At 46.7% G+C, this 23,728-nt stretch overlaps 1 protein-coding gene across 2 annotated transcripts; it reads right to left on the bottom strand.

Moving 5' to 3' along the window:
- Window positions 1–1,671: 1,671 nt before the first annotated feature.
- On the bottom strand, window positions 1,672–22,037 carry LOC126542381 (uncharacterized). 2 transcript variants are annotated; one of them, XM_050189434.3, is made up of 7 exons: window positions 21,819–22,037; window positions 17,695–17,978; window positions 12,462–12,693; window positions 11,583–11,658; window positions 9,165–9,288; window positions 5,784–5,856; window positions 1,672–5,156 (listed from the first exon to the last, which is right to left on the bottom strand). In XM_050189434.3, the coding sequence occupies exons 2-7, from the start codon at window positions 17,878–17,880 to the stop codon at window positions 4,573–4,575; spliced, it is 1,275 nt and encodes a 424-aa protein (XP_050045391.2). In that variant the 5' UTR covers window positions 17,881–17,978; window positions 21,819–22,037; the 3' UTR covers window positions 1,672–4,572. The 2 variants fall into 2 exon arrangements, with proteins under 2 accessions (XP_050045391.2, XP_054933201.1); XM_055077226.2 differs by lacking the exon at window positions 21,819–22,037 and adding an exon at window positions 21,022–21,516.
- Window positions 22,038–23,728: the final 1,691 nt, after the last annotated feature.

Here is a 23,728-nt window from a genome sequence, read left to right as displayed (position 1 = left end):
GGCAGAATAGAATTGAATCGGCATCAATGGAGCTCTCCGAGTCATTTTTCCAAACGAGCCGCGCAATCCCGAAATCGAATGTATGGCCACGCTTGCCGTTGCGCACACGGGCCTTAGACTATCAGCGTGAGCAAGGACAGTGCACTGAAAAATCACTATCGGACTCTGTCATCAAAGCCATGCTGAACAGATAATTGACGCCCTGCAGCTGCTACCGTCTGGTTTAAATACGCGAGTGGCGCTAACAGCTACAGCAAATATGAAAGTTGTAGACAGTCTGCTAGTTACAGTGTAGTAAGCTCTACGTCTGCTGGCGAAGATGACTGTGCTGCACTGTGAAGTGTACGCTGTGAAACAGTAGGCTGTGCAGCCATCATCATTGTCTTCTTCACACCACAGCACAACACTCCTTACTCTTCGCAACCTACCTCCGTTATTCCCCCGAATCATTTCCCCAGCGTGGAGTAGCAGGCTAGAGGCATTTAATTCAGGTCGACTTCTCCACCTTTCTGCCATTAAAAATATTTCTGTCTCATCAGCCATAACAATAACGTTAGGGTTCGTTGACGCAAAGCTTTTAGGGCGATTCGAAGCGGTTTGAACGTTGCATTTAATTTGAAAAAGGCACCCGGTAGCAAAATACAGTGATTTTCGTGCGCGTTCTGACCTCGATACGTGAAGAATTTCTTTCTTTCGGACATTGTAGAGCGCAGATCCTTGGCGCCCATTCGTGTGTTTCGCGGCGCCGTCGTCCCTCGCCGTAATCAGCTCCGTATCCGGGGCCAGCGCGCTGCTCTAGCTGCGCTAAGGTTAAGCTGCGCGCGCTCCTGGCGCCATCTCTCGTAAGGCGCAAGCCTTGCTCTCTTCGCTTCTCCTCCAATACCACCCCTGTGCGGCGGCACTCAGACCGCCGGCTCGACGGCGGCTGATGTCGGTTTATGATGGCTGATGTCGGCTGAGACGGTTTATATAATAATATGATCCGTCTGCCTATATAAATAGTTTATTAAATTGGTGCAGCAAGTAGAGAATTTGTGGCAAGTACAGCATAGATTTACATCTATTCCTCCGACCACAAATTTTCCTTCATGACAATCAAGAACTGGGAGTGGAGTGTTTCTTGAAGAAGGAATGTGTGTGAAGAATAAAAAGTTGTCTGTAACTGTACATACATGTTTTGCTCGAATTCTTTGCCCCAATATAAAGAAAAGCCGAAACAGCTGAAGAGCTGCGCTGAAATTTTGCATTAGGAAGTAACGTTATCGGCGGCAATATTTTGATCCGTTTCATGTATCTTTCACTATTCGATCCCGGGAACGAGGCTCCTCTTGTATCCGCGCTTACTGTTTCCAGTTTGCGACCAATGAGGACGTTATTGATTTCCTTAATTCTTGAACCTTCATATGGCGACAAACCGTTGAGAAAGTTGTTGAATCGTTCGACAACGTATTTCAACACGCTCTATCTGCCGGGCGGAGAACCGTCGAAATGTGTCGAGCTAAACCTCGATGACCCACTTGTGAACCTTTTTCTCTCTTGCCTCGTCTATCGATACGTGCACATGAGATACACGTGCAATGACACAGAAAGCGTAATGTCCCATGTACCTCCCCCCAACACACACACACACAAACACAGACACACACACACATGCACACACATGCACAACGATAGCAAGAAACGCATATGTTTATTTCGGAGCTCATGTTTTATACAAAATTAAGGCACGTCGGTGTTGCTCTGGCGTCAAAGGCAAACACATAAATGATTTGCTCGATGAACATACATGACATATTCAAATATAAGTATGTAAAAAAATTCAAGCAATACAATAGTACGCGACAGTCGGACATAAGGACGATGACGACTAGACATTACAAAAATACTGCATGCACCTCGGAAAGACCCAATCGCGGACAAATAAAATGCGAACAGGATCACTCAAACACAAAGAATGCTAAGGTTTCGTTGATGGATCTCGCATAATTGTGCAAGTCGTCTTCGACTATGCAGACTTTCGTATTGGACGACAAGGTTCAATTCAACCATACTGATAGACGTCAAATCATTCCCATTTATGTTGTTGGTTCGAACTATCCCGTTCGTATTCCACGTATCTGCGATAGTTAGCATAAAAGGCCTGCCTCACATAAGATAGGTTACTGCGACCTTGATGTGTATCTTATTGAGCAATAGCGTTTACTGTGACTTGAGACCGTACACACAAGCAACACAATTACACAACAGGCGATACGAAAATATTTACAAGTGTTTCTTCATCTGCCATCGTAAGCGCACGAACATTTCGCTCACGCTAGACAACAAGAGGAAGGCACGTTTTGGCACTGTCACGGACTTCGCTACTTTCATCAGAGAAAGCAAAAAGGCTTCAGCCTTGGAAAATAAAAACGAGATGAGATACTGACTTCTCCTGTCAGCAATATACTACACTTAATTATCACACATGTTACATGTCATACAAAAACTACGAATAGAATTTTCACACAAAGCCATGACTGCAGTCACTTGCCACCATGTTCATATTTTACAACCACATTTCAGCATTCATTACATACTTTTACAACGAACCAGTACATTTTCCTTTTTTTTTAATGTTGAGATCCATTTTCTTTAGATAATTTCTTGCCCATTGAATGAGCTGGCGAAACATCACCTAACCGATAATGAGATTATCGTGAAGAACCGCTCTTAGTCCAATCGGAAAGAAATAATTCTTCGGTCTGATTGCACATTCACATTACATAATGCTTTCAGAGTTGTGATGCTGGGCCTCCGAGAAGTGGGAAACATGAGCATATCAGTTTTAAGCATGTTTCAACTCAGAGAGAGAGAGAGAGAGCTGTGCAATGTTGTTTGGTTTACTTGATTCCCGATGCAGTCAGCATGCTCAACCCTTAACGCGCCCATTCGAAGTAATTAGCCTGCTGTAAAGTTAGCCTCAAACAATATAGCGGGAGACCTTCTATAGAAAGGCTAACGTAGTGCTCTTACGAGCTCCCCTACGTGAATGGTTTACTTAGTAACTTTGAACGCGGTACATTTGGAGGACCATGAGGAATGCCGTGCTACTTTCACAATTCCGCTCCAAATACCCTCGTCGGCCTTCGGTATAATGGCCTTGCAAAACAACACAAACGGCACATACACGCATTGACCAGAAAATGCACGTGTGCCCGCCTTATTGTTCAATATATGTTGAACCACACATCCCACAGCACAATTCGCAACTGTACAAATCTGCAGGAAGTACACTCAGGTGCAATAAAAACACTGATGTTAAATGTGCAAAAAGTAGTGTTGTAAAGTGGCGAACATATTTTTTTTTTTTACCCCACTGTATCAAACGAGCACATGAAGAACGCGCCCGCATTATGGCTAGCGGGGCCATCTGCTACAGAGGAATGCATTTGTAAGGCGGGCATAACGGGTTATATTTATTGTTAACTATCCATACATGTAGCGAAATACTCAATTACATTACTCCTCTAGGTGTTTGCAAGATTCATTGGTGTAAAGTTTCCAAAACAAGCAACGTCTGTCGTTTGGGCATGTTGAAACATTACCTTGAAGTTAGGCTCGACATATAGTTTACTTTGCGCTAACCACTCGTTCTCATTTTTAGAAACAAGCTAGCAAACTTGTATGACGAGTTGATCGTTGTTCAGGAGTACATCGGCCTTATTTACAGAGAAGACAAACTGCAAACACCTCAGTCGCTTGCGTGTAGATAAAAGCAGTCACCACGATCATACGTAACATAATGAAGAGAGGCACTAGCTATGTCTGCGCCAGTTTGTTTAAATGTGAAGCACATTTTTTCGCACATGGAAGTATCAGTCGTTTGAAATAGTTACTGTGGAGCGACTCCTACCTACTCAGAACATTTGTGACTGCTTCCAAGACAGCCACTAGCCTCGCTCACCGAAAAAAAAGAACATGTAAGTGTTCTAGATCCACTGTCTCTCGTATGATACAGACAAAAGCAAATAAGCCAAATACTATTATTATTATTCGGTATGAAAACATATATATACACACAATAGACAGATAGTGAAATACCAGAGGGTGTAGGCTGGCAACTACAAACACAGAAAGTGCACTTCATACAGCTGGCTTTATAGAAGGAACCAATTTCGGAGTTTCATAACAGCCACATCCACACAAACTCCAGTTCTGTCGTCCAAGGGAAAGCCGACGGATTCCGTCACATCCCCGACCTCCAGTCTTTTTTCTCCTTTTCGTTTGCTAAAGTTGACCCATACATTTCACTTGCTTCTAGCGCACCCCGTTCGGAAGAGCATTTGGGCACTTCGAAGGGTCCAAAATCGTGTCCCCACTTCTGTCACAAAGCCGCAAAACCATAGCAGTGTAGTCATGCGGAACGGACCTACGGCACCAGATGCGCCAGACGTCTTCCCAACTTACTGCGAAGCATCGAATCTATTCGCGCAGCAGCTGGCTGGAGCATGCTGCTGCGGGTCACCACCGTCTCGAGACTTTCCGGACGACTACCGGTTTCTCTTCTGCTCGGCGCAATGAAGCGCGCACGCATTAAGTGAAGAAGTCCAGCGGTGGCAGCGGCGACAGCGAGTTGTCCTTTCCTTTCATCATGAGGTGCGGCATCGCGCCCATCTGGTGCAGCTCGGCGGAGTCCAGCATTCCGTTGGTGCCCATCAGGCCGCCGTTGCCGCCACCGTTGCCGCCCTGCTTCTTGATGTTGTCGGGGCTCGCGGAGCAGGCGTAAGGCATGGGCGACGAGCACTTCTGGTGGGCGTCGGGAGAAGGCGCTCCGCAGGGTCTCTGCCCGATGCCGGTAGACGCAGAGCTGACCGGCGGCGGAAGCGGCGGCAGGAGCTGGTCCTGCGTCGGGGGCAGCATGGTGCTGTAGAACGAGCTCGGGTTGGCCGCCATCCCACCCATCGAACCAGGTCCCGCTGTCGAGTAAACCGCACCGCCGTAACCCGAGCCCGAAGCCTGTCCGGGCGAGTGCTGCAGAGGCGAGGACGTCTGGAAGCCGAAGTCGTAAGGGTTTCCAGTGCTGAAACCCCACGAGTCCATGGGAGCGTTGAGCGGAGGAAGCGTCGGCGACGAGTTAGCGTACGGATGGCCTCCCTTTTGCATACTCTGGGCAGCCGCTGGTTTCGTTGTTTTCAGGAAGGTGAGAAGGTAGGAGAGAAGAAATGTGGGAGAATGGAGGTTAATTTAGGCATTTTCTCTATATTACGGTGTTCTAAATATTCGTCGCAGCCTTACTGGCAATATCAATTCCGCAGCTCAGGGAAAACGTCCTGAGAGTTAAGACAGAAAAAAAAGTGTCATTTAAGACATGGCCGCCACGACGTCTTTCCGGCGACCACAATCGCTTCCAGCGGCTGCAGCACACGAAAGCGTGGTCTTGGATACCGGTTTGTTGTTACTCTGAAAGGCCGCAACTGAGTGGGGGGTGCGATGTAAACACCACTTAATCCTCGGTAAGCTTATTTTCTCGTTGATTTTCTAGCTATCGCGCCAAGGAGAAGCCATCTATAGGGCCTGCCAACCTTACGGGCAAAATAACACGGTGAAGAAAATAGCAGTGCAAATTTGCGAAATTAAATCACTCTGTAACCCTTGCTGTGTGTGTACTGCGCTAGAAGTTATGAGATATACATACATATATATATATACATATATATATATATATATATATATATATATATATATATATATATCAAGGGCTTCTATAGCTCGAGTTGTGTGAAGAATCGCAGTAGAATCCTTACCTGCTTGAAGAAAATTTGTCTTGCGAGGTGGTTCTCTTTTCCTCCACTTGGCACGACGGTTTTGAAACCACACCTGAACATATGATGACTATAATGTACAGGAGCACAACGTTGCATTCGGAAAGCTATACTAGAGGAAACTATAATGCAGCAGATTTAGCGTTAATTGTCCGAACAGAGAAATTTTCGAACGGTATTGATTGCGAAAACTCGAGAACTACGGGCTTGGAATAATAAATTATACCGCATGTCCCAGCTAGCGTTAGCTGGGACACCCCATATACGGAATATTGTTTTATTCCATTGAATGAAATAGGAGCGCAAAAAAAGCAAGAATCTTATTTATTTACTTCAATACATGCAATATTTTTTTATACAAGTTCACACAAGTGGGCAGCTTGAAATCGAGCAATGAATAAAAGACCACCACACTTCCTGGTGAGCTTACACTGTGCGCTTGCAAAGGCCGGTGGACCCTTCTTTCATGACGGGCACCCTCCAATAATTGTGCTAACTTTACCTATAGTCGGCTAAGGTCTAATGTTTAAGTAATCGAATATTGATTAACCGAATCGAATGATTTGATTAAAAACAGAACTATTGAATTCGTGTTCAAGGTTTCGAGTATTCGCACTCCCCCTCAGTAAACTTACATGAGAATCAGGAATGTCACTCGGCTTTCTTCGATGATACTTGAAAGGACAAATATTTCTGGTGCAAGAACATCGCTTCATTTTATTTCTCTCTTTCTTCCTGTCTCTTTCTTTGAGGTGCCTTAATGCTGCGGAGACAATGTAATACGTTCCCTGACATACGCATATCCCGAAGCTAGGAATACGCAAAATTTTTAAAAATAATAAAAAGGAAGAAAAAGAGGAGGATTGAAAAGTATACGGCATGGCATTTACACTCAACGGAAACAACGAGTCCTGATCGAGCGGAGCAATATTGGATAATACCTATTCCGGTCTATATATACACATGTAAGGGCTCATTCACGCATTGTGCTTGGACACGACGTCACTCACACGAGCTTAACGCTAAACAAAATTGAGCAGTTTCTTTTTCTTTTTTTTTTTACAGTGGAGCTGTACATGACTAGACTAGAACCCGCGAACTAGCTCGTTGGCGCACCTCGGCGCAACCACGCGAACGAGCTCGTGCCACTGCTCACGCGTTCACCATCGTCGTCTCCTTGTACAGATGGCTATGTTGCCGCTCATTGCTTAAGAAGGTATGAGCTATTCAGAGGCCAGAGGAAACTATCGTCATCATCATCATCAACTATCCTCATCAGCAATGGCTCGAGCATCGTCGTCTTCTCCCAACGTTACTAGACAAACGTTGGTCTTCTCCTACAGCTGGCTCCGTTGCCGCTCATCATTCCAGCGCAGAATTTCATTTCTCCTTTTGTCGTTATAATGGGGAGGCCGCTTTGATTTATTTATTTATTTACGGTGGCATGGACGATCGCTTAAGAGGGCATGAGCCATTCATTGTCTTACGTGACGGACGCATTTATTAACAGAGGTGATACGAGAACATGTGTGCGTTCTCACCTATCGTCACGATGACCACCGATGAGGACAATAAATATGTTCAAAATTCTATGTCAACCCTGTGCCGTGGGCTAAACAGCTTCGCTGGTGATCCACCTTCTCAGAGTGGAATGGCTCGTGACTTATTTGTGCTCCTTCCTCAACGCACCCGCCTTATTGCAGGCATTCTGCGGGTGACGTACGACAGCTTATTTAGACTTGTTCGAGATCATTTCGAGACGCTGGTGCGAGGCATTTGCGCAAGGAAATGATTGCGCCTCAGAAATGTCAACGTACGGGCCCGCCAGAAGATACAAGAGGCTCTTCCACCACCAAGTAATTCGAGAACGGCTCACCCGGCGCAGGTAACTTTAGAGGAGGGCTGCAGTAAACGTGCTTACGAAATCTTCTGCGCGATTTCTATTGGCTGTCAATAAAAGTTCCTGGAGTGCCTCCTGGCTTTTGACCGAAATTTCTAGCGATCAACTCAAAATGTTCCGAAAGCCTTTCATTGGAAAGATATATTGCAAGAACTAGCGAAAAAACAAGTGTTCTTGCAGCCTCACAATCGGACCGCGCACCGTGAGGATTGCCTGGTACGTCAGTTTCTGTGAGCCAGTGAGTTCTTGCGAAAAGCTTTGGATGGCGCTTCGAGTGCGATGAAACATCTGTGCTTGTCGTAGACTAGCAGGTCGTGTTTGACATTCACGTGCAAAGCTGTGAAACACCGTGGATAAGAAACAGAAAACAAGTTCGATAAGCTGACAGGACAGGTGGTGTCCTTTGCTGCTCCTCTCTCTTTCCTTGAGATTCATTATTTTTGGCGGTTAAAGCGAAGCTTTGTTTGCTAATTCTTCATGAATTTTTGTGCACATAAGTATACGTAAATAACCGTTTTCGTCGAATAGACAACTTGTATAGCCCTGCACATTGACCGACAAAGTAGTGTCAGTGAAGGCACCAGTTCTCTGCGTAATTTAACAATGAATCACAACGTAAGAGCTGTACACATGCCGAATTATGGTTGTCTCTAAAGCACACAGACGTCTTAATGGAACAGCGTATAAGACGATTTGCGTAATTTAGATTCAACATTGCGATGAATCTGCGTTTTTCTCTTCGTTATTTCCTACCAATCTGGAGATGAATGCTGACCGCTTCAGCCCGACCCGTGATTCTGCTACAAGGTATTTTCAGTATGCAGGACATTTGCTACGGGAGCAGAACAGCAGTATGCAGAACTTGCTACGGGAGCATGTTCTGTGGCCTAGAGCGTTGAAGTGTCATACATTAGCATCCACGTGTGTAGCCTAACGCTTAATGCCTAGCGACGCGTATAACAGCATGTGTTCTGATAGCAATTCCAGCAAATAAGTCAGTGAACAAACAAATACATCACAGAAAGGATTTAACGGCAGTTATCTGTATTTTAATACAGTTACTGAACTGATGGCGGCACCAACACACCCTGGCGGCGATTGATTGCGATCAGCAACGCTCCCGCATTGTAGTGGCGTGTCGTCCAGCGAGACGCCTGAGCACAGACACTGGCACCCTAAAAATTCAATCGACAACTACACAACCTAAAAACGACGCTCATAAAAGCGCGCCATTTCTTTGATCATATCCGCTGCCACCGACTCAACAAACCAATGTTCCCCTAAAATGACGTCAATGAAAGTGATTGATCGACAATACAGGTCCTGGCAAAAGTGGGGTGGCGGTCTGACCGCATGTACCAGGCAGCAGTGATGATAAGAGAGCGCACGCAAGAAAATCTTACGCGAGAACATCCCAGTTGAAGATCGCGGCAATGAGCTCTCCGAGCTTCCTTAGTTCTTACCTGTACTCTGGACTCGCTGAGATTGAGCCTGAGAGCCAGGTCTTCCCTGGCAAAGACGTCCGGGTAGGGCGCGCGCTGGAAGGCCCTCTCCAGTTCATCCAGCTGGAAGGCCGTGAACGTCGTCCTATTGAAGTAAACGCACAAAACATTGTAAATGTAGCCGCTGTCGACAATTTCTCGGATATTCACTGCCATCCCTATCGCTATCCCCGCATTTTGTCTGGGTTTCAATGTGTGGGTACATTCGCGACAGGACTCAAAAATTGCGCCCGCCTCTAACCATATTTTGTTGCGCGAGACAACAGAACGCATTCGCCGGTGCATCAGTGAGAAAAGAGAAAAGAAGGGCATTGCGCAATTGTGCAAGACTCGCCAAGAATCGCGAATGTCGCAAGAACCGCACAGTGCCTGATATAATGCGCTTGCAATGACGAAAGGAGAGGGAAAGTAAAGAAACACCTACATCAGCGACACGCGTTGCAGAACCTTTTAACGCCTACTTGCATCAGATTTGTGCAAGACGCCGTAACGTATACATACTGCTCTCCAAATTGCCCAGCCTATACATGAACGCCGCGCATTAATTAACACAAGACAATTACTTCCATAGATAACAAAGAATACGCACGCTTTGAGCCGCAACATGATGCAAGAAGGCCGACAGCTCACAAATTTTAAAGAGAATAGCAGACAACGGTTAATTTTCTTCTTCCTATTTCTTAAGTATTATTTTGAAGCCAAGATTTTCAAAAGAGCGCCGGCCTTCTTAGACGATGTCACATTCGGAGCACTCAGGCCTGCTGGAGGCCTGAGTGCTCCGCATGAAACACGTGTGCTCCTTTTCTTCTTAGAGCAACGACACAGACGAGCAGAGCTTCGAGAACGCCTAGGTCGACAGACGCCTGAGGAAGATCCTTAGCCTGCCAGCCTGCCACGCACTTGCCAAACACGCGTGCACAAGACCCGCACCGGTGCTGCTACTCTGAAACGCCGCATGCGCTATAGAGCGCTGGTGTGCACACAAGGAGATAAGAAGCCTGCAGACGAACACGGTGGCACAGCTACCACCGATGCCAACGGGTTGTCCAGCGTGCAACACGGCTTTCAACCGAACTACCATGCACCTGCAGCTATGGAAGTGTACCAAGTATGCAGCCCTCCGACGACAGCACAGGGGCCAAGTGGACAGCGTCGAGATCGACAACGTCCCATGAGCGTGGTACGCAGTTGCGGCGGAATCGGCTATTATTCGCATGTAGCAAGCGAGCATTTTCCAATTGCTGGCTTTACCGTCACTTCTCGTTTCCCTAACCCCGTTATACCCCTGGTAGACCGACTAGACATCTGCTCTAATTAAGTTTTACAGCATCATCCTTAAATCCTGCAGGTACGTCGTCTCATGAAAGGTTTGCTGCCCACGTGGTACCTGCATTAATTGAGTGCCGCGCGAAAATATTGGCGCGACTGTTCTTTGACCCAGGCAAGGGGCAAAAAAAAAACTCATTCTGATAATTTCGGTTAACTTACTCCGAAAGGTATTAAACAATCGCTTTCCCATTTCGCACCTATCGAAATGCGGCCTCCTCGCAACATCGGGGTCAGCGACAGAGCGCCACGACGCCCTCGGCACACGCGCCGGGTGCTTGTCCTCTCCTGCTTTCGAGCCCGTTTCTCTTATCGAAAGAACCCACACAACGCGGACGCTGCAAGGAGCCAACGATATTGCTCCCGTGCGGATTGCAGCGTGGATAGCGTAGGTGACGATCGAACTACTTGTGTCTGCCGAAAGCTTCAATGGTTACCCAACCGAACCTCGAACTCGATTTCGTGTTGTTCGTTTCTTCTACTCAGCGAGCACTTTCGCACCTCACAAAGGAGAAATTGACTGCTTCATACACGGAGCCGCGTTGCGCCATCTTGTTGAGTAGAGGCATTGGACCGTTCGCTTGCTTCCTTTTTTAGCGAGCCTCAATTTTGAAGTGCCGAAAAAAGATTGCTCCAAGCGTCTGCAGTTCACTTTGAATATATATACTTTTTGCCGTACACTTCGGCAAAGCGTTTTCGCGGTACTCACCAAAATTGGTTTCCGAGCCAAGTAACTTCTCACAGACTTTTTTTCCTTCTTGCACTTGGTTACCTCTTGTTCTGATCACGCAGAAACCTCGTGAAAGCTTGAGTGCTTCCACAAATCGCATTGCACCAGTGTGAAAAAGACGCCGGCATTGAACATTCTTTCAATAGCAGGACAGAGATACACATTGGAAATGAGGCTGGTCTACACAAGGACCTTGAACTGTCCACTTGAAAGAAACCGAACCAACACTTGACGGGTTCGCGCATCAGGCATGACCGATTTGCGCGATGCACGGGTATTGTGCCGAGCTCTTATATAAACTTCTTTTCTGATTTGTCTCTTACCTCGTCTTTTTCTTCTTCACTGTCTTGTCTGCGTCCGAAGACGACGATTTTTCAGACGATTTGCTCTTCTGAGATTCTGCAACAGAACGATTATACGCTGTCTTAGACTACAACTAAAGCACTTCACTTACCAACGCAAGAATACGTTAGAGATTACACCGTGCAGAACTTTCATCTAGAATTACGCATCGATTACACAAAGCTTTACAAAGTAGTTATAAATGTGGCTTCTGGTTCCACAGCGCCTAAAAATCGATTACCTATTCCACGCCTAAAGTGAAGCTGCAAGCATGAAGTGCTCCCGGCCACGTTTTCAACGAACGTTATTTATTTACCAGTTGCTGCTGCCGTTTTATTTTTGAAATAATACCTAAAGGACTACACAAATATATAATTAACTGGGGCCGAATTCACGGAGCTCGTAGTCCATAAAAACTGCTCGTCATTGGACAGCCGCCCTCGCTAGTAACATATTCTCGCGGTCATTATTAGCGGGCCTTTGCTCTTACGAACCTTTACAGCTGCGCACAGTTCCGCGATTATACGCCCCGGTGTCGAATGCACACTACCGTTTCAGAACGATTTCAGGCAGTTGCCACGCAACTGGAACTCACTGACTGACTTGCTGACTCACATTAGCCAGAAATGGCGGATGCACATCATACAGATGAATCCCAAATGGGCTTCTGGTGTTTCATTAAGGCTCTGCATGCCACCAAAGGGGTGCAGTCATCTGTTCCCGTGTACAACGTATTGCGCAAAAATGTTACCTATAGGTAAGCATTACAGTAAAATGCAAGGAAGCGAAAAAATAAGTTACGAGAAATCTTGGGCGCGTGTTTCTTTATCAAGACAGCGTAGCTTATCAAGAAAGCATACCTTCTTTACGGGGCGCTGGAGCAGGCAAACTCCCGTCGGCGCCACCAAGGCATCCCATTGGCTGCGCAGAAGCCATGCTTGGCAGTGGGCCAGCCAGGTCGCGACTTCGCATCCCTACGCATGGTGCCATGGACATGAGGCCTGGTAGGAGGCCGCTCATGCTGGTTGCCATGGGGTCCAGTGTGGAGATACTCGTGGCGGGAACGTAGTCGACTACACCCTGGTTGCACAGCTGGAGATGAAGGTCATAAGAAGTTAGCGACGTTAAGTGTTTCTGCAAATTTATTTGAATTATATTTTCTCTGTTTAACTGTGCATAACACTTTCCATCCCCTTCTACTAAACCATTACATTTCTCCAGTATCGGAAATGTCGAGGCTGTCAAGTGTACGACTAAATAGTACCGAATGTGAAATTTGTGGGTGCAAAGGAGACAACTGCCCACCTCCTGTGCGAATGTTCTCGTTCGAGTGCAACAATGAAGAGTGTTCTGCTCCACCGCTCGGCTAGCGTGGCAAGCGTCATCTTGCGAAAAGCAGAAGTTTCGGACCGTGGTCCCAGACGATGTTAGCCAAAGAAGCTTCAAAAGCCATGGTGTGCTTTTGAGACCACATTAGTGCTTTTTTTTTTCAAGTGCATCTTTCAAGCAGACTTTTTCAAATTACAGTACCACAGGCACTATTCTAACATTCTTACTAGCGTGACATGCAGTGACCGGCCCTACTGTGTGCGACCAATGGTGTGTGTGACCTGTGCTGTGTGTGTTCTGCTTCATTTTTGAGATTTGTCATTTTTCGCTTTCTTTCCTCTTTCCTCCCCTTCTTCCTATTTTCCATTTCTGTTTCTTTCTGCTCCTTTCTGAAGAGCAGGCAAGTGTTGTGCCCCTTACGATGGCTGTTGCCAGTCTGCTCCTCGCTTTCCCTTTCCTGCCATATATGTATATATGTTTTCAAAGTGCCCCTCCACTCTGTGAAGAAGGATGACCAGCGAAGCTGTGTATGTGGACCCCTTAAGGCGAACTGCACCTCCCCCGCGGGTCGGCCCGGAATTTCACCGCCTTCGAGATCGGCCCACGTATGGGGAGTGCCCTTCACCGGCGGCAGAGGTGAAGCAGGCGTTCAGCAATCCCCATACGTGCGCCGATTTCGAAGATAGTGCAATGCCGGGCCCACCCGGAGACAGAGATGCAGCTCGCCAATAAGCGGCCCACATACACAGCTTCGCTGGTCATCCTTCTTCCCAAAGTGGAAGGGCACTGAGTCTTTTCCTGATCTTTTCAACCATAGCCCCCCCCCCTTTCCCGTACAGAGTATACCAGGTAATTTTTCCCCTTAATTATGTTTTCTTCTCTTTGTGTATTAGCCCCTCTTGCCTAACCGAAAAGCTCTAGTGAAGTGATCACAAACTAGTTCTGAACGGAGTTCCTGCGACATGGCTGTCCGCGTATTGAACCAAAACTCCAAGAAACGATTTTTCGACGCATTTCCTGCGTGGACGCGCGAATTTCATTGGCTCCTCTCAAACAAAAGGTACGCTCGGCTTAATTAAGCACATTTTGAGCGCGAAGCAGCGTATTCAGATAGTTTTATCTCTGCTGTTGTCTCTTCGTTCGCGAGCCACTCGCGACGTCGGCGCTGCTATTTGGCGTGGGCAGACCGGCGCCAAGCGAGCGTGATCCGGCGTCGCGTTGTTTTTCACAAAGCTGCAATGACGAAAGCCGATGCCGGTCGACGCTCACGTCGAAATCGCGCCGGATACTTTTTTAAAGCGAAGCTTTCTTTGCCTCTTCTCCCGACTTTCCAGGCGCTGCTGCAATGGTCTTGCCGTACGTGTCGCTGGTTTTCTTGTAACTCTGCAACACCACGGCAGCGTTGCACAGTTTTGTGCGTGTGGCACGTGCTGTGCTTGCTTCGCTATGGGACAAAAATGCAGGTTCTGGGCTGTAGAGCTCGCGTGCTGGGCTCTGATAGTGCAAACATTACAAACGTCCATAGCCTGAAGAGAACGCTTGGAGTTGGGGTCTCAACAGCCTGCTGGCCACGTCTGTAGATGGACCACGTAAGCACGTGCCAGCAAATGGCTGTAAAACGTGCGCTCAGCGTCGAGGACACCCAGGCCCGAGAGAAGCGTCGCGCGGAACAGGAGCCTTTTCGTCACGCAGGAAAACGTGGTGCAGACCGCGAATGTATGCATACAATGTGTACATACAAGTATATTAATTGAATTACCTACGGCCCCATAATTAAATTTATGTTTAACACTTCTACCGCAATACGACGTGCCATGTGATGCAATGATAATGCTCAACCCTCTCAGACATCATGAACAATGACGCACAACGCCTCAAGCAAACACGCCTCCCTGTGTGTTCTGCGGACTACACGGACAAACAGCAGTGGTGCACGCAAGGTAGCGTGTAACATCAACTCGCCACTCTCGTATTGGACTAAACACTGAAGAAATTACGAATTCGCCGCCGACATCACCGCTAATTATCGTCAATCAAAGCAAACAGCATACAAACCTTCGCTTACATCGATTTCCACTGTGCGCGGAATCCGTAGATATTTTTTTTCTTGCAGTTGTTTGGGCATTACCGTTCAATGCTTCGCCCCCTTATTAAACATAATGGCGCATGCTGCTGCAGCAGAAAATTATTCTACAAAAGCAATATTTTTGTGTATTGTATTTGTCTTCATCGATTTCATTTGCACCAATAAATGAAGCACACCCAATTAAGTAAAACTTATCACATTGTCAAATCTGCAACTCCTCATCAAGCATGAGAAGTAAGCTTCAATCTCATGTGGTCAGCATATTCTAGGCAATGTAGTTTGGTAGAGCATCCGTTTAGTCGATTAGGTCCAAAACCATAGTGCGCTATTTTTTCAATTTATTTTTTCATAAGTCTAAGCGCCTCCTATCCTTGCTCTCAGCGTTTTCAAGTGTAATAAACTCAGCGTTAAACACTGTCTCTTAACCCATACAATTTGGGTGATACCGCTGACTTTTTACAAAAAAACTACACATAATTGCGAACCGGTATGCATGGTTTCTTACGAATTTTCAAAATTAAACAGTAAGGCAACCAATTAACTCGAAAGCAGGTGTCGAAGAATGTCGGTTCATTGAAGGTCTTATGAGTGAAAAATAATGGACAAGTTATGAGGAATAGGCGAATTTCGAAGGGAGTCTTCTAAAATAAAATGAGGAAGTATATGACCAGCGCCACAACAATGCCTTACTTGCAAAAATAAACCTAAATAAACCGTCATTTCCTTTCATCAATTATTTTGGATTAATAACCGACAGCAAGCAAGTGAAATACGATATTCTTGGCAAGTTCACCTTCACGAAGGCGTTATTCACAGGCGTTCTCGCAGTTTCTTTCAGGTAGCGGAAAGGCTGAAAAGTGTTTTGAGATGCATAGCGTCTCCTTGGTTCTTTTTTTTTCTTCTTTTTTGTGCTTCCGAATTAGCATAATTTTACCGAGCGTCTCGCTGGCATCGGTCACTGATAAGCCGTCAACAATCAAGCAACCACACCTTTCTTACAATGGACGCAACGGATATCACTTAGGTTTCATTACGAGTCTCCGTTCTTGTCCCATAACTATTCGCCTCCATCCACTTCAGTCACACAACAAGCCAGCGTTGCATCGAGCGCATTCACCCATTATTTTAAGCAACAATACGAAAGTACTCTTGTGAGAAACCATTCATAGAACCAACTAAACATTGTTTATGGGCTATACAGTAGACAAATGCTTTGTGTGTTTGTGTCCTTTCCTTTCCTTTGGGCACTATAGCAGACATACGGAGGAAAGGGCACACACACACAAAGCGGGTGTCTACCCTAGTGCCCAAAAACAATGTTAATAAATGCCTACAACTAGTCCAAGAAGTTTTATCAATCCATAGAGCCAAGCTGACGTCCTCCATTTAAAGTTAGATCCATCAACCTCACACTTAACGTTTCGCATCTCCTTTCCCAGTACGCCGATGTCTTCGGACAAAAGCGGCACTTGCAACCCTTCATAAAAGCTACATCATTCGTCGCATTCCCTCTCTTGAAAACAGCACTCTTAAGCAGTACGCTAAAGACATAGAACATTCTTAACTTCAGTCCGGTCCTTTTGACCAGCTCGAGTCCATGGAAAGCAATGAGCGGAAATTCTACATTAAGAAACAATTTATATTGGTGATTACTACAGGCGAAAGAAAGATGCACGAATCGTCACAATGTCCACAAAAGCAGCCCAAGCCGTTGTTGTAGCTATAAGAGCGTGCAATGCACACTGACCGCTTGCCATTGTGCAGCGTATACCCCCTCGTAGGTGTACAGTGGGCTTTTCTTTCTCACTTGTCTTTCCATCTCTTTATCTGCCATCCCTGTGTGTTGAGCAGTCGAACGCTTGTCTGGTTGAACTCGCAGCACTCCTTCGTTTTCTTCCTCTTTCTCGATGTGTTAAATATGTACACGACATTCTCGTTGATTGGCAATAAACCCTTTGAAGTCGCAGCAGAGGGCGACGAACGCACTGCTATACAGACTTTAAAAGATAACCGACCTGCGAAAATGGCTGTGAGCTGAATTGGTGTTCATTGTGCTGCACGCGGTAGGGTGTTTTTATAGTGCGCGGGGATCGCGACCAGAAGGGTTCGTGCGTCTGTGTTCGCTGTCTCGCTCTGTACTTTCTTCTTATCTTTCAACTGCCCCTCCCTTTCGCAGTATAGGGTAGCAAGCCGACTGTTCTGTTCGGGATAACCTCTACGGTCCTTCCCTTTCTTTCTTTCCTTCCTTCCTTCCGTATGCATGTAAATAAAAATGAATTATGTGGTTTTACGTGCCAAAACCACTTTCTGATTATAAGGCACGCCGTAGTAGAGAACTCCAGAAATATCGACCCCCTGGGGATCTTTAACGTGCACCTAAATCTAAGTACGCGGGTGTTTTCGCATTTCGCCTCCATCGAAATGCGGCCGCCGTGGCCGGGATTCGATCTCGCGACCTCGTGCTCAGCAGCCCAACACCATAGCCACTGAGCAACCATGGCGGGTGTATGTATGTATGTATGTATGTATGTATGTATGTATGTATGTATGTATGTATGTATGTATGTATGTATGTATGTATGTATGTATGTATGTATGTGACGCGCGGGCGTTCAAGAAATTAAGTAAAAGACAAGCTCAGGTTTGGACACAGCGTCCGTCCAGAGCCGAGCGCACACCTGATGCTGCTGCTGCTGGGGATGCGGCGGAGAGGAGCCTGTGTGCTGCTGGTGCTGCTGGTGCTGCTGGTGCTGTTGGTGCAGCCCCAGCATCACCTGGATGCTGTGGAAGTGCCCCCGCGCGTCCTCGTCGGCCTGCGGGTCATCGTCGACGGGCTGCTGCAACTCCGACTCGTCCTGCAGCATTGGGCCGACCTTGACACAGCCGCTGCTGCTCAGGTGCACGGCCCGATTCAGCTGCCGCTGGATGAATGCCTCTCGAAGCTTGGCTCACGGCCCCGTTACTGCGTGCGAGCGTAACTACGAATTACTCTCAATACTCCGGGCGGGAAATAATAAGGGGATCCAAGGGCTCAACTATTTGTTATTTACACCTATACGAAAGAAACAGACTTGAGCAGAGCTGCGTTTAATTGCATCACATCGGCCTTTCTCACTTCCCGAGTTTTTTAGGCCCATGGTCTTAAAAAGTGCATCACAAAGCTATGAAAGCACTTCGACGGTTCTTTAATGACGCCAGCATTTGTGACGACTGTTGATCCTACTGCGTCACGAGTAATTGTCCCATTCGTTCATTTAAAGTATGTGTACGCCAGACATCCACGGACTTCGTTGCAAATGAGAACTTCTCGAAAGAGTCTTTCACTGTTAGTGTGATAAACGTAGGTTGATAAACGTGTGATAAAGCCAGTGGTGCTTTGCGTAATGCAGTAGATTTGCATTCGGCTCCCATTGGAGGCAAGTTGTCTTTTCGTCCACTTTCACTTCCTTTGTCCTTACTATTTTTACGTTTGAATTAAACACAACGGTTAATTTCCCCTATTTCTTCTCCAGCTCCATCGCGTTTTCTTTTTACGCTTGTAATCCCATACTCCAGGAACAGAAGGTGAGTAACACCGAGCGCCACCCGTGCCACTCGGTTCACACGACGGGCCGAATGGCTCATTCAGTCTGCAGGCAAGCCTGACGTGGCTGAATTGCAACAAATCGCGCCTCTATAGCCGATCGTATGCAGAGAGTTGTGTGCGACGTCATTCGGTGGCACTGAGTTCGCATCATGCTCGTCCGCGGACATATGTCAGTCGTATGACTCCGCCTTTGAGGGGACACGCAATTTTAACGCTGAATGAGCTTAGTCTGTAGTAAGTGGTGCTTGCAGAACCGTAAAATTCCTTTCTTGGACGGAAGTGAAGTTGGTTCTTAATAGGAAAAATTAAAAACAAAATTGTCTTTTGGAATTGCGCACTCTAACCGAGGTTGCAGCCCTGTCTGTCAGTCGCCAGTTTAACAGTATTATCGCATTTCTGACCAATTTTGGGCCGGAAGACTACGAGTGATTCCAAGCTGAGTTTTCACCTACTCACGAAGGCAACCAGCAGGCGTTGTCAAAATCTATGGCGTAACGGAGAGCTTAGTTGCCAGAACTAAGCTGAGACGTCAGCTTTTAGTTCCTGCTTGTCCCTTCTGGAGAAGGAAATAAAACCTAATTGAATTGAATTGCAGGGTGACGTCACCACCCATCCTTCGTTTCGTTTTTTAATCCGTCCCTAACGAGCCACGTCTCTGTTAAAAATAACACTGACGTATTCGCATAGGTCGGCATACTCACTCGTGAGTACACTTACTCGTACTCATTTCATGGTCGCGAGTATGAGTGAGGAGGGGCGTGATTAGAAGTGAGTGTAAACGCGAGTGACTGATGGTGACCTGAAAATGAACACTAGTACGAGCGTGAGTGGGCGCGAGTGAGAGCGAGTTGAAGTGAGCGTGACTTTAGTGTAGTTAAATGTTCTTATACTCCTATTCTTATATTTTTACACAGTGTGATTAACCAAATGAGCAGGAGCCGCCGTCGCCAGCAAACGACAACTCTATTTTTCTCTCAACAGAAAAGGATGCGAGCAAATGCCAGCGAGGGAGAGTAAGTGTGAGTATGAACGTGAATGAGTATCGGTGATCGTGGGTGCATACGTGAGTATAAAAGTGAGTGAGTGCTGGCGAGTGTGAGCGTGTGTGTGTGTGTATGTGAGTGAATGTCCACTTCTACCGACCTATGCTTATTCACGACTCGAGAAGCGCAATAATATACCATTCGAGGGTAACATAACGATACTTCTTATAGTATACTTTTAAACACGGAAGGCACTGGTGAATTTCTGCCAAAGGGCAATTTTCTGCGACCAACCTACAAGCAGAATGGAAATTAATATTAGACTGGAGCGTAACGACGAAGCTTACTTAGCGAAACCATGCGACAATGCATCAGCTCACTGTTTTAACCGCCCCCCGCGACTGAAGCTGGAACAGTGTATAGACTCGGCCACCACGCTTGTCTAGGGTGTAGCTGTTCCAATTTCTGACCCTAGCCTTTGCCTCAGACAGATGTCAATGGTTACAGGAATAAAATATCTTTGTAACTATATATACCCCCTTTCTTTGGCCTTCTTTTCACTACGAGACGAAACGTGAGAGTCCAACGGTCTGAGGTATGGTTTTAGTTCTAGCTCCAATAACAGTGAACAAAGCGGTGACTTCATTTCTTGATATCTTCTTTCTTTCCTTTATTGGGAAATGTTCTTAAAGCCATACTATTTCTGTAAATACCGTAAAAATTACAGCTAATAGTAGTCCTCCAACGCAGTATGCCACTCGTCAGTTTCAACCTTCTCACGTATGCTTCGATGTCGGGCATGCAGCGATTTCTAAAGAGGCAGGATGCCCTGTATGATTAACGACCTCTTCTGAGTTTCGGAGCCACTATTCACGAAAAACCTCTTACGCTAGAATAGCACGCATAAAAAAAATTCATTCAACGTTGCCGCTGAACATATTATTAGCGATGGAGGCCGGCCAATTTGAAAGAGCACTTGCTACGTACGAAAAACTTTGTGAATTTGCCCTCAGAACTGTCTTGCTCACTTGCGAAATTCGGGCAAGGATCTTTTATGATCATACTGTCCGAGTGCACACAACCTTCTTACTCCGGTACCTACTTGCGTCCTTCTTTCCTTTTTCTTAGCACATTTTGGCTCAATTAAGCAGCGCCCTCCCACATCGGCGACATCTGCACGTTGTATGTACAACGTGTGGCTCTTCCGTCTGCTTTATGTCTCACTGTTTCACATATTTCCGAAAATTTGCGATATAAAGATTAAATCGCCCACCTATATACTTGCAGTCGTTCCTCCGAACACTTGAAGAACCTCAGGAAGGTTCCATTAAGTTAGAAAAATCACTGTATATTCTCGCGCTGTGCTGCATAGTACACGAAAGGCGGCCAAAAAAAATGAAAATATATCGAATATGCCGTACTTCGAAAGAACATACCTCATGGCGACTTGAGGTCGTGGTAGCGCCAATATTCCATTCTGTCACGTTTAGGTCGTCTTAGCGCCGTATCATTTGGTACGAAACTTCCTAAGTGCCCACGGAAAACCAACGCGCAGTAAGTACCAAAAACTCCAATCGACACAGCACACACTGCAACAGAGTAGAGCGAGACCCGGTGTTCCGCCATTGTAATCCTTGCAGGTGACGCTCCGCGATGCTAACGTTGGCGTCAGCGGCGGAGACTTTTGCAGCCTCTTGACGGAGGTAAAGTCCAAGTTTTACTTTATATACGTCGCGCAAAAAAAGAAAAGAAATAACTGAAGACGCATAAGCGTTTCGAACACCAAAATCGTGGACGCGCAGAAGAAGCACGGAAAAACCACGCGCGCACACACGGCCAGGGCGTCAGCGCGACTGTGTCTGGACCGTCAGCCGAGTTGGCTAGCGTGCGCGCTGGGCGCCAAGGGCCCAAATCAGGACACGGCCCTTCAAAAGGAACGAGAAGAAATTGCCGTCATTGACGGTGAATCGCCGGCAACGATGCCTGATTGCGCCTAACTTCTCTAGATGAGCTCCGCCGGTCGGACTCATTGGAACCAATTAGCAATCATCAGCGATATTAGGGAAACCCGGAAGATGGCATTACAATGTGGCGCGCCAATTGAGACCTCCCACGTGCCAGCGCCCCTTTCACGCCGCGTTCCGTCTGGAAAGCGGGTTGCGAAGAATCTGCCTGGAAAGGAGATTTTTTAAAAGAAGGACCGGTGACAACTTTTTTTTTTCCGCTGTCTCACCTGAACGCCGCACCTTGGTCCCGGAGGGTCTGGTCCTGGTCACCGTCTACGGGCCGTGGCGTAGACAAACTGGCTGGGCTCTTTTAGGCCGCGCAGCAGCGCTCCCTGGTGTCTCCCGCTTGTAGAGTCGGGACTTGCCCCTCCGCCGCCGCTTCCTCTCGCTATTCGGCGTCAATTGGAGGTGAAGGCCTTTCGCCCATATTTGGACGTCTGGATCGGGCAACGAGCGTGTCGCTGATAGTTTAACGAGCCAGGCTCCGCCCACTCTGACCCGGCGCTCGCTATACGTCCCGGGACCCGCTCGGGCCAATGGGAGAGGCGCCGGCACGTCGGGTGCCCAACCATCATCCCCCGCCAACTCGGCCCCCATCTCACTTTTGGTCGCGCTTTGTTGCTTCCGCTGCAACCCCCTGCCGTGGTGCATGCTGCTGGCGCTGGGAGGGTCGCGCCGTGCCGGGGTTGGGACCCCCAGCCCGTGAGAGAGCGGAGGTCCGATCTCGGCTCGTGGATGCGAAGCTCGGCTGACGGGACTGTAACATCGACAGAGCTGGCTAGGTGAGGAGGTTAGCGGTATACCCATTCCCCTCAACGAGGAGGGACTGTAAAGCAAAACAGCGCCACGAGTGGAAAGGGTGAAAGCACGTGTACTTGTAAATTACCTAAATTTGACGTCGACCGTGAAAGAACAAACGGCGGGTGCAATGTAAGCCGCTTCGAATCCACGTTTCTGTTCCGTAGCCTGCCAGAATTATCTTCAAGACATGTTTATACTGGAGCAGCTGTTTCGTTTAATTAGAGCGAAACCCGTTTTTAGCAGAAATGGCTGCTGCTGATTCTCCCCTATAGCGAAGCGTCAAATCTTCGTGAAAATTATCCACATAGGATATGGTGTCTTCAACTTTATATACGACAAACTCTGATTACATATGGCCACCACTATGAGCACCACGTTTGATTTGATTTATTAATTCCTCGCACACACGCGACAGGAGGCAGGGAATAAATAAAAGCGCGCATGCAGACGTATAGCCTGACAGAGTACCTTGGCCCCTCAACAGTTTGGAATAAGTACACATCAGTCATCTAAATCGGTATACATCAGTCGGTATAAAAAAGCAATCAATACATAATTAAAGTAATGCTTCGTTCAAAAAAATTCCCTTTAGAGCATAGGTATCACACATCTAGCTAGCACTCGCACATGAAAAAAGCGAACATAATACCCATTTCAAAACTATATTCAAAACAATAAGATGCGCTAGCTACGAGTATTATGAAAAAGGGTTTTACGACGCAATTTCAGAAGGCACCCAGCGAGATACACGGGACAAACGCCGTTGTTGATCGCTTGTCCTGTGTACTTCGCTGGTGACCCGTTTAAAATTGAGCCGTAAAACTATGTTTCAAAATATTCAGTAATGCAGTTTTCATTCGCATAAACGAGAAATAGACAAGAAAACATAATTTATTTCTTCTCATATTTACCAACCCACTAAAAAAAAAACTCAACAAATGATAACTTGTCGTTTATTAAGCCAAAAAGAACATGACGTAAATATCACTTTCATCAGTCGAGGCTTATGCATTCTTTAATTAAAATTTTGTTCACTTGTTCTTAAAAGATACCTCTGCTGCAGTCAAATTCTAGCAAATTATCCCCTCTATTGAAAAGTTTCTTTCTGCAATGAAATTTGAGGTCCTGTCTTCCGCAATTTGTTCGCGTTTTCGGTGTGTGCATTGCGTTTTGTCTGAAGTTATGTTAAATTTGGGTGGGTGCTCTAGACAGCGGGATAGATTTTCGATCAACGCAGACCTATAGGTACGAGACTGCTAACGGGCCCTATGGACACAGACGTGTATACTCGCATAATCTCAACCTATTAAGCCTATCCTCATCACCGCTTCTCATA

Source organism: Dermacentor andersoni, chromosome 2 (assembly GCF_023375885.2).
Source record: "Dermacentor andersoni chromosome 2, qqDerAnde1_hic_scaffold, whole genome shotgun sequence".
NCBI classification, from domain to species: Eukaryota; Metazoa; Arthropoda; class Arachnida; order Ixodida; family Ixodidae; genus Dermacentor; species Dermacentor andersoni.
This window is presented reverse-complemented; position numbering and strand designations above follow the sequence as displayed.

Coding starts and splice junctions, on each gene's coding strand:
- LOC126542381 (XM_050189434.3), bottom strand. CDS start 17,880: ATGCTGCAGGACGAGTCGGAGTTGCAGCAGCCCGTCGACGATGACCCG. Junction 11,659..12,461: donor TCCAGCGCCCCGTAAAGAAG/GTATGCTTTCTT, acceptor GTTCTGTTGCAG/AATCTCAGAAGAGCAAATCG. Junction 9,289..11,582: donor GTGAAGAAGAAAAAGACGAG/GTAAGAGACAAA, acceptor TTACTTCAATAG/GACGACGTTCACGGCCTTCC.